Genomic DNA, 14,716 nt, shown 5'->3' with positions numbered 1-14,716 from the left:
CATTTTAAAGACCTTTACTAGTGCGTTCAGGCTAGTGCTGCTGTTGTATGTTGGATGTGTTTTACCTTGTCAGGCATAACACAAAGTTGGGAAAACCTGGAAAATTAGCTGCTAGGCTAGAGAGAATGGAGAAACAAGAAGCAAGAATGTGTGTGTTGCAGGACTTCTCCAGGTCTTGAGTCAAAACACTGAGCTCTGCTTCACACCTTGAATTTAAAAGGTGGGAAATGCTGTGAAGTATTTCCCCAAGAGAACAATCACAGGGTGGAGCAGGAGATGCATCTTTTTAAGCTGACATTTTCTCAAGATGTGCTGTACTTTCCCACTAACAGTCCAGTAGCTTTCACAGAAGTATTAAAAAGGAGAGAAGATTAAAATGCAGCTTCAGCTGTTTCAGGCTTACAACAGAGTGTCTTGCTCCTGTATCTAATGGCAGTTATTAAGGGAAGAACAAATAAAGTTCTGAGGAGAAGTCTGTTTAAGGCTTTGAATTTGTTTAGTAATTTTGTTCTTTTTGAAAACAAATATTTCAACCCCCCTACATCTCACACTAGAACAGATTGCTCAGGGCCCCATCAAGCCTGAGCTTGAATGTCTCCAGGGATGGGGCCCCCACCACCTCTCTAGGCAATCAGTTCCAGTGATCCACCACCCTCATATTAAATAACTGTTTCGTAATGTCCCATCTAAATCTACCCTCCTCTATCTTGAAACCATTACCCCTTTTCCTATCATTACATGCCCTTGTGAACAGGTCTTCCCCAGCCTTCTTGTAGGCTCCTTTCAGGTATTGGAAGGTCTGGAAGGTTGTTATAAGGTCCTCATGGAGTCTTTTCTTCTTCAGGCTGAGCAACCCCAACTCCCTCAGCCTGTCTTCATAAGAGAAGTGCTCCAGCCCTCTGATCATTTTCATACTCCAGGTGACGTCTCACCAGGGCAGAGCAGAAGGGCAGAATCACCTCCTTCGATCTGCTGGCCACACTTCTTTTGATGTAGCCCAGGATGTGATTGGTCTTCTGGGCTGCAATTGCACATTGGTGGCTCGTGTCCAGCTTTTCCTCCACTAGTACCCCCAGGTCTTCTTCCACAGGGCTGCTCTCTATCATGTCTTCGCCCAGCCTGTATTTGTATCTCTGGTTGCCCCAGCCCAGGTGCAGGACACTGCACTTGGCCTTGTTGAACCTCATAAGGTTCACCTGGGCCCACTTCTGCTTGTCCAGGTCCCTCTGCATGGCATCCTGTCCCTCTGACATATCAACCACACCACCCAGCTTGGTGTCATCAGCAAACTTGCTGAGGGTGCTTTCAGTGCCACTGTCAATATCATTAATGAAGATGCTCAACAGCCCTAGGCCCAGTACAGACCCCCAAGGGACACCACTTGTCACCATTTGCCATCTGGACTCAGAGCCATTGACCACTACCTTCTGGATGTGACCATCCAGTCAATTCCTTATCCACTGAACAGTCCACCCATCAAATCCGTATCTTTCCAGCTTGGAGAGAAGGATGTTATGGGGGACCATGTCAGAGATGTTGCAGAAATCCAGATAGGTGACATCCACTGCTTTTCCCTTGTCCACTGATGTAGTCATGCTGCTGTAGAAAACCACTAGGTTGGTCAGGCAGGATTTGCCCCAGTAAAGCCAATTCCCTGTCTTCCATGTCCCTCAGCATGTCCTCTAGGAGGATCTGTTCCATGATCTTCCCAGGCACAGATGTGAGGGTGACAGGTCGGTAGTTCCTGGGTTCCTCCTTCCTACCCTTTTTAAAAATAGGTTTGATGTTTCCTTTCTTCCAGTCATCAGGGAATTCCTCTGACTATCATGACTTTTCAAATATCATGGAGCGTGGCTTGGTAACTACATCAGCCAATTCCTTCAGGACTCTGGGATGCATCTCATCAGTTCCCATGGACGTGTGTATATTCAGGTTCCTCAGATGGTCACAAACCTTATCTTCAGTTATAGTGGGGGGGACTTTGTCTCCCTGGTCTCCATCCTGTGGGCCATCAACTTGAGAGCTGTGAGGAGAGGGGGTGCCAATGAAGACTGAGGTGAAAAAGTTGTTGAGAGTGTCAGCCTTCTCCTTACCTGTTTTTACTAGCTCACCACTGTTGCTCACCAGGGGGAATTTGCTTTCTTTAACCTTCCTTTTTCGTTTACTGTAGAAGCGCTTCTTATTTTTCTTTGCATCCCTTGCCAAGTTCAGCTCCTACTGCACCTGACCTCATCCCTACACAACCAGGCAATGTCCCTGTGCCCTTCCCAGGATACCTGTCCCCACTTGCACTGTCTGACTTGCCTTTTAGTTTGACCAGCAGGTCTTGACTCAGTCATGCTGGTCTCTTGCCTTCCTAGCCCCATTTCCTAAACGTGGGATTTGAGATCTCTTGCACCCTATGGAAAACATCCTTAAAGAACTGCAAGGTCATTTCTGCTCCCTTGTCCCTGAGGGCCATTTCCCACTGGGTCCTATCCTGGCTGTGCTTCTCATCTGCCACATACCCATTAGGACAGTAAACTGCACTAGTGTGTGATAACTGCAGCCCAGGCTGCCTTCAACTTTAATATCTCTGATGAGGTCACGTTCATTTGTGACCATCAGGTCCAATAATGCATCCCCTCTAGGTAGTGCTGTCAGTTTCTTGTCTTAAGAAGTTGTCAGCAAAGCACTCCAGGAGTCTCCTGGATTGCCTACAGCTTGCTGTGCTAGTTTTCCAGCAGATGTCAGGGTGGTTGAAATCCCCCAGCAGGATGAGAGCCCGTTATGTTGATGTCTCCTCAAGCTGGAGTGAGAAGGCTTCATCAACAGGCTCCACTTGATCAGCCAGCCTGCAGTACACTCCAACCACAAGATTCCCTTTGCTGTCTCAGTCCTTAATTCCCGCCCATAAACTTTCAATCTGCTCATGGCTATTCTTTAGGGACAACTCTGCCAAGACCCAAGTGGGGCAACCCAGGAAGCTTCAAGTTGGACCATCTTGCTTTCTAAACTCTTTCTCAGGAGCTTAGGTGCAGCTGGATCAAACCTTTGTCTCAGACCTGGCCCTTCCATGGAGAGTGATTCAGATGTCAAGGTCTGAGGAAATGCTCAACCATCCAATACCCCTTGATCAGATTAAGGTGAAACAACACTCAAAGTCTGTATTTGAATATTAGGTTTACTTAAAGCTATAGAAGGAATACAGATACTTCAATTATTATATTAGGCTGGGCAACCATAAAGGCTGACAATTAGATCACAAGAGTACAATACATATATGTTTAAGCTGCACAACCTGAGAAAAAATTGTGGTTAGGCCTTGCGTTACTTAATTATCTTAGGAAGGGAGAGAGAGAGAGAGTAGGAGAAGAAAAGTTTAGAGAGAGAGTAGAAAGTTGCCAGTCCTGGATCCAGCGTTGGGCCAGCCAGTGGGGGAGAGTTGTTGTCAGTGAGGCTCCCCAAGCCCACCACTGCAGCCCCCTGTTTTATAGGCCTAGTTTCTTTTGCTTCGCAAGGATGAGCAAGTGTGTTTGAGTTATAAGCCTGAGCAGCTGGAGAGAACCTCCACCCCCTCCACCCCTCCATCCTTATCTCATTCGCTGTACATGCAGCCTCAGGCCATATGCAGATCATCAGTGCAGTCTCCATCCTCTCAGGCAGGTCTTTTGGGATGCAAACGAGACTTTGTTTAGGGGTTGCAATGGGGTTTCTACACCAATTCGAGCAGTATAGGTCCTGAGGACTGGTCCCTCACAAACTTCACACTCTGTCCACTTCTTTATATAGAAGGCAACACCTGTACCTCTTCTGCCTGTTCTGTCCCTTCTGAACAGCTTGTAGCCATTAATAGCTACACTCCAGTCTTAGGATTCATCCCGCCAAGTTTCTGTAATTGCCACTGTGTTGTAGCTTTCCTGTAGCATGGTAGCTTCCAGCTCCTCCTGTTTGTTGCTGATGCTGCATGCATTGGTGTAGAGGCACTTCAGCTGGGCTGCTGGCTGTGTCACCTACTTAGAGGGAAACCCTTTTAATCTCCCAAGGTGTTTCATGGATGCTACCCTGCTGTCTCCTATTACCTCAGGAGCCCCTGGCTCATTTCTGAGACTGTTTGTGCTGCAGTGTTCACAGCATGCCTCAGACAACAGTTTGAAGGCCCTTATTACCAACCCATCTTTCCAACCCTGGTGTGTCTTCCTGCTGCTTGTCACAGACAATTATGATATGATTATCCCCCTCCCCCTTTGCACCTAGTTTAAAGCCCTGTCAATCAGCCCCGCAATCCCTGGACAGACACCCTCTTCCCCCTTCGAGAAGGGTGTTGCCTGCTTGATGCCAGCATTCCTTGTGCCATGTAGACCATCCCATAATAAAAAATCCCAGAACTGTGCTGGTGACATCAGCCATATCGATAGATTGGATCCTCCTGTTCCTTCCATTGTTACCACCTTCAACTGGAAGGAGGGGAGAAAAAATAACTTGTGCCTCAGATTCTCTGACTAATTGTCCCAGTGCCCTGAAGTGTCTCTTGATTGTTCATGGACTATTTGTTGCTCCCTCTCTACCCACATGGAAAATCAGTAGTGGGCAGTAATTTCTGGACCTCAATAAGCTGGGAAGTTTTCTAGTGATGATGTCCTTAACCTGGGCTCTAGGGAGACAGCAGACCTCCCTGTGATGAGGGTCTGTGTGGCATGTTGGACCCTCTGGTCACCTCAGAACAGAGTCGTCTACAATTAGAACCCTTCTTTTTTTTCACACAAAATCACCAAGGCTGGAAAACACCTTTAACATCATCAAGTCCAGCGTATGACCTTTATTGTGTGGTGGTGATATGGGCAGTAGGCCTGTAAATATGTTCCCAGTACCCAGTTTTTACCCTCACCAGCTTTCCCCTTTTCTTCCCTACAAGCAGACCACTGATGATAGTTTTTCACTGATGAGAGGGCATTTACAGATAGGCAAACTGGATTTTTGAAACTGGTAATTTCCTGAGACAGACTCCAAACCTTGTTTTCATAGAGGACTTGGTTATTACCAGTTGGTGTGACTTCCTGTAGTCAAGATTTTATGAAGAAAGGAATATTTTTTCTGAAGTAATGAACCCTGCTTTCAGAAATCCATTTTAGCATAAGCACTGCTATGGGGAAATAGTACCCCAGTTGATCATTCCATTCTTGCTTTATTAATAATTATGTAGTTATTGGAAAATAAATTATTTTGCACAGTCAAGCCTAAAATTAGTGTCTGCAGTGTATTTGGGACAGCAGGGAAAAGTCACTGTAGTGGGCATATATTGTATCTATGATACCATCCATCTCTGGTAGAATCTTACAGCAGAGAGTTTACTGAAAGTTTGTACCTTCTGTCCAGTCTTACTTGTAGTGAGCAGAACTAAAATGCTAGAAGGATAATGACAGTCTAAACAAATGGTAGGAAGGGTTGCATACCTGACGAACAAACTGTATTTGTTAGTATGATCTATTTCAATATGTTGACAGGAAGTGCAAGTTCTTACACAGAATTTTGTTTACAGGGGTCAAGTTCCTGCTGAGGCAGAAGTAAACTACTTAGGGGTGGCCAAATCCCTGGAAATGTATGGAGTGGATCTCCATCCTGTTTATGTAAGTATTGTTTAAATATTTTAGACGTGGTAACAGTGAGAAAAAGATTTCTTGTTCCAGCGTGAGGGGGAGTATTTATGTGGTTTAATTGCCACAAAATAACTCAAAAGGAAACAATGTACTTAGGAAATGCAAAGGAAGATACGTTTACAAACTGAGGGAATTTGGTCATTCATATATACAGGAGCCTAGTGGTCTTCAGAGGAAAGGCTGTGATTTTACTACACTTAAAAAAAGCAATCTGGCAAAAGGCAAAACGTACGCTGGAAGAAACATTTCATTTAGTTAATAAGAAATTAGTGCAAGTTTCAAGAAGGATGAGAGAGGATTATAACCTTTGTCTTTGACACATTGATCTTGTATAAATCAGAATAAGTGTGTTCTGAAATCTTTTCATTACCATTGTAAAAACTAGGGTGTGGTAGCAGGAGCATGTCTGTATTTTTTTACTATTCATTGCGAAGGTTTTGCTAAAGATCCGAAGTACGTTTCCAGGTTTTCCTCTGTTGTGTCATGCAACATTGTGAATTGTCTATTTTGCTTCACCAAACCCCTCCACTTCTATTGTAAAACAGCATGTATGTTAGAATTTGGTCCAGATTATCACCTGGAGGCTGTGTGGTCCTGGTGGAAACATAATTCTATCTTGTTTGAATAATTGCACTTGTGGCAGGTTTGGTTTTTTTTTTAATAAAAGAAAATTAGAAGTTAAAATGGGGAGTTGTAATCTAGATAGTTCACTGAGTTAGATGTCAGTACTTTGTAAAATTACTGGAAAAAAATAAAGAAATCAAGATACTACCAGAAGATTTAGTATGTATTCCTGATGAAAACTGTGTACCCTGGAATATGAGGTATTTTTAATGCACCTTTTGGCTTAATTGTATTCATATCTCATGTTCTGTGCCCCTCCCACCTGCAGAACGGTGGGGGAGTTACAAGAACAAGATTCAACATGATCCAACAAAATCATGTTGAATTACCAGAGCCTGGAAATTTTTTTTCTCTTAGCTTGCTTTTGCTGTGCAATGAAATCCTTGCCTGGGCAATGAGGGGTGAGTTGTAATATGCCCATGTCTAACACATGAATATCATCGTTTCTATTTATATGACAACAGCAACAGAAACCCTTATTTGAGACTGAAGCTGCACAGATGAAGAGGTGTAGTTCTTTTCCTTGCTTGGTCATAGCAGAAGCAAAGTTACCTTTAGCAGTTAGTTCGCTGAGGAGCACAGGCAGAGCTCACAGAGGTGTGCTTGAGCTTTCTTACACCAGTAGTCATGCTGAAGGACACTTTCTACAGTCAGTCCATCTCAGTTGATATGTTTTTTTGTGGTTCATGCTCTACTGATTTAGAGCTTGAAGGGCTCTTCGAAATTGCCTCAAGTATGGAGATGAATGAACTTTTGCAGCTGACTTCCTTTTAACTTAAAGCACTAAGATTCACATTCTTTCAAATGGAGGGTGCATATGATTTTAGTTACTGACTGCAAATGGTTTCAAGTTGCACCAGCGAGGGTTAGATTGGATAATAAAAGAAGCTTCTACACCAGAAGATATGTTAAACACTGGAACAGACAGCCCAAGGAGGTGGTTGAATCACCACCCTGGGAGGTGTTTGAAAGATGCCTAGTTGTGGTGCTTAGGGATGCGGTTTAGCTCTAAACTCAGTAGAAGCAGGTTAATGGTTGGACTCAATGATCTCAAAGATCTTTTCCAACCAGAATAATTCTGTAATTCTGTGAAACTGAGGAGGCAGGGGCCTTCTGCCACTCATCGCCAGGGTTTTCACCCTGTTCTTTCCCAATGTGGTTTATGATTTGGATACTGACCTCAGGAATGGTTTCCTTTGGAAGAGATCACGCATGTGACTATTCCCTGCATGTCTCTACTCATTCTGAAAAAAAAAAAAAAAAGAAAAGAAGAAAAGAAGAAAAGCTCTGAATCCCTCAGAGAAGCTACTTCACTTGGTAGATATTTTAGGAGGGAGAAGGCATGAGGTTATAATATAGCAGAATGGGTCAGAAAGTCACTGTTTACCTTCAGCTGAAAGTTAGGATGTCTGTTGCATTGATGTCTGAATGAAGAGTTTAGTTTCTGAGTTTTGGCCATTTGCCATATAGCCAAAGGTAATTCTTCAAAACAGAAGCTTTGGTGTTTTTTTTTACCATGGCATGTGGAGTCTCCCTTTTTTCCCCTCTTAACATTCTTTCTTGTCTCTTTGCCTCAATGCCTGAAAGTTCTTTAATGTATGAGAATTCTTGTCAGTAGATCAAGTACTATTTTCATATTTGCACAGAGATTGAAACAGTATGTTCATGTCAGTCATCAGGCTGACTCCTCTCTAGACCTCACTGCTCCTGTATTAATGACATACATTTTTATTTTCTAGGGTGAAAACAAATCTGAGTATTTTTTAGGTTTAACACCCATAGGAGTTGTTGTCTACAAGAATAAAAAACAAGTAGGAAAATATTTCTGGTATGTATAATTTAAATGTGCAGTCTCTGCTAAAACAATAGCAATAGTATTGTATGGAAATGTGTGATTTGTGGTACCTGTTTGAACAGTTAATTGTATCAATTGTGGGGATCATGCAGATTTTTCAATCTTTGATAATCCAGCTACTGAAAAGAACAGTTCATCGTTACTATATTCATGCTGAGAAATGTTTAAATACTGCTAATTTTCTATTGATATCTGGTGCATATCTGAAAGAAATAATCTGTGATTTCCTTTTTTGTCTTTATATGGAAATATATACAACTTTATACTTTAATATGCATTAATTTAAATGCTTGTTAAGTTCTGTCTGTCTTTTTTTCCCATATTACAGGCCCAGAATTACAAAAGTTCACTTCAAGGAAACACAGTTTGAACTTAGAGTCCTGGGAAAAGATGTAAGTTTTTTATTTAAATCTGAAAGGAAGGGAAAAAAAAGTATTCTCAGGTTTAATGGAGTGGGAAATTTTGTGTGTCCATTAAAGTCTAATTTATTTTCTTGAAATTTACTGCAAGAAACTATCAAAGTGAAATTGATGTTATTGATAGTTTCTGCGATAAAATTACCTTATCCTCAAATGTAGTGTGTTCTGGTGTTTCCCTGTCCATGTTTTGGAGGCAAAGTGTGAGAACTTTATCAGAACAGTACTGAAGTAGGAATTTTATAACAAATGTTTATGATTTCATATTATGCACTGTAAATTAAAGTAGACTGCTTCTGCAAGACTTTCTTTATGATGTTACATAGTACTAGGCTAAAGCTTCCGGGAAAGCTAATTTAAACCAATATGTGGATAGGGAAAACTCAGAAAACTGTTAGGCAGAAGTAATTTTGTAGCTTGGAAACAGCAGTAGCCACATAATATAGCTCAAAACACATTTGCCAGCATTTAACTTCATTGTGCTGTTAGATCATTTGGGAGAAAACTGTTGGTTCCAGTGGACCAGGGATAGCAGGTTGATAGTCAGAGAACAGGTTTTAAGGTTGAATCAGTGGAAAAAAGAGAAAGGTATTTATCACCTGTGAAGCATGTGGGACAGGGAGAGGAGGAGGACAGTGTTGAGGATGTAGGGAAAAATACGAAGTGTAGTGGAATAGTTGCAGTCTGTCTGTGGTTTTTGGTATCTGCTTGAGTTACAAGTTTAGCTTGCTGAGTTATTTCTTGAAAATACTTGGTAGGTCTCTTAGGGATATTCAGGACTGAAAATTTGTAGCTTTGAAGAAGCAGTAGCCCTGCTAGCAGGATTACCTTTACTTGCTATCTATGTATATTCCTTCATCTATGTAGTGGTTGTTAATCTTGACCATTATTTCTCCATGAGGCCATTGGGTCCTTCTGGTACATTCTGGGAGAAGTAAGTGTACGCCCTGGCTGATAGCCTTGGTTCTGTCGTGGAAAGCATTTCTTATGCTTCTGCAGATGTATTGTCAAATTTTGCTTTTGTTACCCCCAAGTGGTTTGTTTCTTTATGGTGTGGTAATCTATAGGAAATTTATTTCTGATGGTATGTTTGTTGAAATCTTGAGTTGTTTGAAGGCTGGGGGAAGGTTGGGAAAAATTTCTCAGTGTTTCATGTGAAGAGAGTGAGTGCCTGTTCATGTTTAAACAAGTCCGAGTTTGGCTTAGAGTGAATTGCATTGAAGTAATGCTGTAGCTTTTTTGATGCCACTTATGTATAATTTTTGTCTGAACCATATGGAACTGAAAAGGTCTAACATGCTGAGCAAAAAACCTGGGAGCTTTGGAAAATATGCTTAAGATGAAGTGGTCAATGTCAGTGGCTGGTGAATACTTACAACTGTGATTGCAAGGCAAGCAGCATTTGTAATTTCAGGTCTCAACAGGTACTTTCAGGAAATTGTTCAAGAGAACAGTAAGTACAAGGGTGTGTACCACCATTAAAATATCCTTTGCAACTAATACTCAGTTTAAGTGTTTCTGCAGTTCTTCATATCCTAATAAGATCAGGAAAGGCCAAAATGGCCCAGAAAAATCTTCCTCTCCCCCTGTTTTATCTTTTTAGTTTTGTTTTTGGCTTTGTGGGTTTTTGTTTGCTTGGTTTTGGTTTTGTTTTGTTTTTTTTTTAAAAAAAACATTCTGGTGGTGTTACTTTGAACAAAATTATGTATTGGAATCATTTAATCTCTGGATTAAAGCCATCATAAAATGTATGCTCTTCTGCACCCTAGGGGGGGGGAAAGCTTATCCGTGTATTTATAGAACCTTATGTTTCAATACTCTTTCAAAATTTAAATTTAAAAATTCTTTTATTCCTCTGTTTTTTGGAATAAATGCTCTCACTTTTTCCATCCACTTGTGACATGAGTTTGCAGTATATGATAGGAGAATAAATGTGGCATTTTTACTTCATCCTGCTTCCTGGGGTACCACTTTATGTTTCAGGGAATTAATACTTTCGTTGTTTCAGATGTGGTATACCAACTTGGGAACATGTTATGTGTTTCCAGTTAGTTGGAGAGAATGCCAGAAAAGATTCAGGAAGAGGGGAAATAATGGAGACATTCCTGTGTCTTAGATGAAGCTTTATGGCAGATACTGAAGGAATTAACATCATGTAATAAGAGCAGATTATTTCTGAGTATACTGAGTGCTTTGTGTTAATCACATTTTCCATATTGTAGTGAAAACTGTACAGCTGGATTTTGTGTTCCTACACATTACTAGCTACCTTTATTCACACTGACGGGCACCTTTCATGGGTACACCCGCTCATCAAGAGGAAGCTGCTGGTGCTTTTAGTACTGGTGAGGTGTTTCCCTTCCCCTGCATGGGGCCACTTTTGTAAATTTCCTTTTTCTCTCTTTCAGTAAATTTGTCTGAGATTTTTTCAAACCTACCAAAAGAATTTGAATTTGTGCTTCTCACTAAAGGGGTGGAAGCGGACATCTTGATATCTTTGACATAGGCAGACATGGCAGTCTAAATGTACATATCCCTGTTCTAGGCTCCCTAAAAATACACTGTGGGATAGCTGTGCCAGCCATATTTATGGCTGCTGAGTTTGTTCTTTACATTGTTTCACTTTTCGTAAACTAGATTATTTACTGAGGAGGACATATGCTTCCTTTGTTATAATACAGTAAGGTGCTTTACCTTTCCTGTTTTGTAGTGTAATCTCATGTACTTCTTATGTCTTCTATGAGAACATTTCCTTCCTCCTTATATTTAACTTCTTTAAATTTTTTCTGCATACTTGTTGCTATTGTGTGCAAGCATGACCATCAACATTTTGTTTATATATTTCACTGCTTAGCTTGTGTTCTAAGTTTTCTCCCTAAATCTATTGCTATTGCCCCTTCATGAACAAAATACTGCGCTTAATATCTGGCTGTCCATGACGTAACCTGACATGTGAGACTGATGACTTGGACCAGCTGTCCTGGTTTGATCCAGGATGAAGCCACTTTTACTGATTATTTTTTTTCCTTCAGTAAGCTTTCTTTTAAATATTAGCAAAGTGTTCCTGCTTGGGCTGATAACAGCTGGAATGTTTTTCTAACTGCTGGGGCTCCAAGCTCACACTTTTGCTCTGCCGGCTCAGACACTATGGGGAGATCTATGATCCCCCCCCGTAGGAGGCTGAGTTAGACAGACAGCAAAACTGGCCAGAGATATTCCATTCCATATATCTACGTAAGCTCAGAGGAAGGTCAGAGATCACAGAAGACAACTTCCTTCCTGCTTCTTCTTCCCTTCTTTTCTGTCCATGGCTGGCGTCTGGGGAGGACTCCGTCCATCCATCACCATCGACCCCCAGGCTAGAGCTCTCCTGACCTGTATAACTCTACAGTCTCTCTCATTGTTCCATGAGTGGACCCATGCTGTGAAATCTGAACCAGAAACTTGTTAGGCATTATGTGAAACCACTAAGTATCAGTGTGAAATTAGGAACCTTTCCCCCATGAGGACTACACAGAAAGATTCCCCAAACATGACAATCACAAAGAATTTTTGAAGATGAGACAAGTGTATTTTCCTGCAGTTTCTTTTTAAGAAAACAGAGATCCATTTGATGCCTGTGCACAATTCCTTGTAGCATAGATGTCTGTTGAGCAACCTTGCTGGTAACAATCCAGCAATACAGGTGGCTGCCAAGTACTCCTGCCCCACTCCCTGAATGCTGCAGTACGAGGCCTGATTACAACGGATGTACTCTGTGGAAGTAGGTAGTGGAAGGGGTGCACAGCACACTGCCTGTGCTTTCCCTGTCTGAGGAACATGGCTTGCTTTCTCAATTTCTCTCTCAAATGAGGACATGAAACAGACTAGAGAAAAACATGCTTTGCTAGAATGTCAAGGTTGGCAATTTAAGTGTAATCATATTCAGGAGTGAGAGATGTGGAATTTTTTTGCCTGTAGATACCAAGTACTTCTTGTGCTGTTCCCTGCAACCCCACGCTGTTTTCTGTAACAATGCATTTTACTTTGTTTGCACTGTGTCTGAACACGCAAGTGAGTGATTTCACTCCTTCACAGAGTTTATGCAAAGCTTCTGTACTGGTAACTTCTTATGTTTCTCTTTCACCAAACCAGAAGGTGTTGAATGTACAAAACACTTGCTTTCATTATTTTTTCTTGTAAGAGAAGGGTCTTTTTGGAAGTCTGAAATTTTTGTTCTGAGGGATTTTGAAATATGTGTTCTTTCAGGTCAGAACAAACTCTCAGACTATGCCATTGAAAATGATTGACACTTTTTCAAGGCATGCCTTCTTCTGCAGTCTTGCTTAGCCAGAGAAAGAGGCTCAGCTCACCTGAATGCATTAGGGAAAGCTAGTTAAGACTGCTTTCAGGAGCAATACCAACCACTGATGCATGCTAGAGGAACTTTAGGGCAATTCCAAAGCACATAACACTCCCCATGCTGTTGACTGAAACTTGTCTAAAGAAAAGATTTGTGTGCTATTTTAAATAGTTTCAGGAAACCCTGGAAATATACTTTATTTTTTAAATCTTTGTCAGAAGTGTCAGAAGTCTGAAAAGTAACTATATTAATAAGGTTGTTCAGCTGTACCCTTTCTTTTCCTGTAACACCCTGTATTCCATCTTAAGTTACAAATTCTAGGCAGGAACTCTAAATTTTGATTGATTCCTCTTGCAGTTTCTTGGAAAGATTGAAAAGGGTTTGATGAGAAGTTCCTTCCATTTTAAAGTCCAGTTTTGCTTAAATTTAAATTTCAGACAAAAATATAATTTTTATCTTTATTCTGGTTTAAGAATTACAGATTACTTTTATATCATTTGCATTTGCATCCACTTAAGTCAAAATGGTAGAGGAGGGTGGAGATGAGCAATATCTCTTATAGAATAATTCGTTGGTTGTGGATTTTCTTGCCTTTTCTTAACCACTTTATGTTAGAAGGATTGTAAGATTATTTAAAGCTAACTTTTTGAAAGCAAAATCTTCAGTAATGAACATATTTGAAGGATAACTAAGATTAAAATTCCTGCATAAATTTAAATCCATTGTCACAAAGGTGTTAACTGTCAGCTTTTTTTTTTTTTAAGTTCTTTAATCTTTTTGTTTTAATTTATCTAATACTGAGGCTGAGGTATGTTTGCTTCAATCTACACATGCTATATAGAATCTGGCACAGCATTATTAATTTTAATTCCTGTCCTATATACAGTTCTTAAAGATTGACCTTGTGTAACCAGTAGTAATACATTGTCTGTTACATAAGGTATGACTGGTATGCATTATGTAAATATAAGAAGACAGAATCTTTGCTATTGCAGTTAACAATTTACAGTGTCTAGCTATGTGCCTAACCTGGCAAAGAGTAATGGGGGGAAGCAGTAGCTTCAGACCGTAATTCATTCAGTTAATATTTCTTCTACATCTGCCTGCATATGTATTAAATGTACATGCTCTGTAATGGGGCAAGATCCCTCCTTATGTTATACTGATACTCAGCTAGACTAGGAACAGTGGTGTGTGTGCTGGCAGGGTTCCTACTGTGGTTTTGATTTTGAGGTTTTTTTCTTCATTTTCTGACCGTGGATTGGTAGGAACCGATATGTGTCTTGTCATAACTTGTAAAGCCTGCTTTGAATTACAGGTTTTCAAAAAATTTTTGATCTGTGGAAGGATGCAGTGCTCCAAGGAGCAGGTGTAAGTCTACTGACAGTGGTCCTCTTATGTGTGGAGTGTCACAGAATCGCTGAATCACAGGATCTTAGGGGTTGGAAGGGACCTCGAAAGATCATCATGGGACTGTTCAAGCCAGCCATTAAACAGACTAAAATAATCCATGGGAGAAAATAAGCATATATGTATGTCTCCAATTTGTTGTGTTTTGTTTGGGGTTTTGGTTTGGTTTGTTGTTGTTTTGTTGGGTTTTTTTGGTCAGAGAATGAAATCTCAATTACATTCTGTCATTTTTACTGTTTGTTTGAAGTTGGAGGGAAGGCTGCTTGAGCAGGTAATTTGTGATTTTGTGAGACTGCCTGACATCCTGTAATAGATACAGAATATTTTTTATTTAGAGGTGAAATTTGGAATTCTAGTGAACACACCAAATTAGTTTATGGTTTACCAGGTGCTTGCAGTTCACCTCATTAAATGAAGAGTGAAAGGAACTTAC

General features: G+C 40.8%; 1 protein-coding gene across 4 annotated transcripts in view; it reads left to right on the top strand.

Annotated features, from left to right (window-relative positions):
* Positions 1-14,716, top strand: part of EPB41L4A (erythrocyte membrane protein band 4.1 like 4A) — a 142,327-nt gene that overhangs the window by 75,456 nt on the left and 52,155 nt on the right. For all 4 annotated transcript variants that reach the window (XM_051642778.1, XM_051642781.1, XM_051642779.1 and 1 more), the window contains 3 exons: positions 5,519-5,606; positions 8,000-8,088; positions 8,444-8,507. In XM_051642778.1, coding sequence (XP_051498738.1) covers positions 5,519-5,606; positions 8,000-8,088; positions 8,444-8,507 — 241 coding nt within the window. The remainder of the gene's footprint in view (positions 1-5,518; positions 5,607-7,999; positions 8,089-8,443; positions 8,508-14,716) is intronic.

The sequence above is a fragment of the Apus apus genome, chromosome Z (assembly GCF_020740795.1).
Source record: "Apus apus isolate bApuApu2 chromosome Z, bApuApu2.pri.cur, whole genome shotgun sequence".
NCBI classification, from domain to species: domain Eukaryota; kingdom Metazoa; phylum Chordata; class Aves; order Apodiformes; family Apodidae; genus Apus; species Apus apus.
Note: the sequence above shows the minus strand (reverse complement) of the source record. Positions and strands in the feature narration are given on the sequence as shown.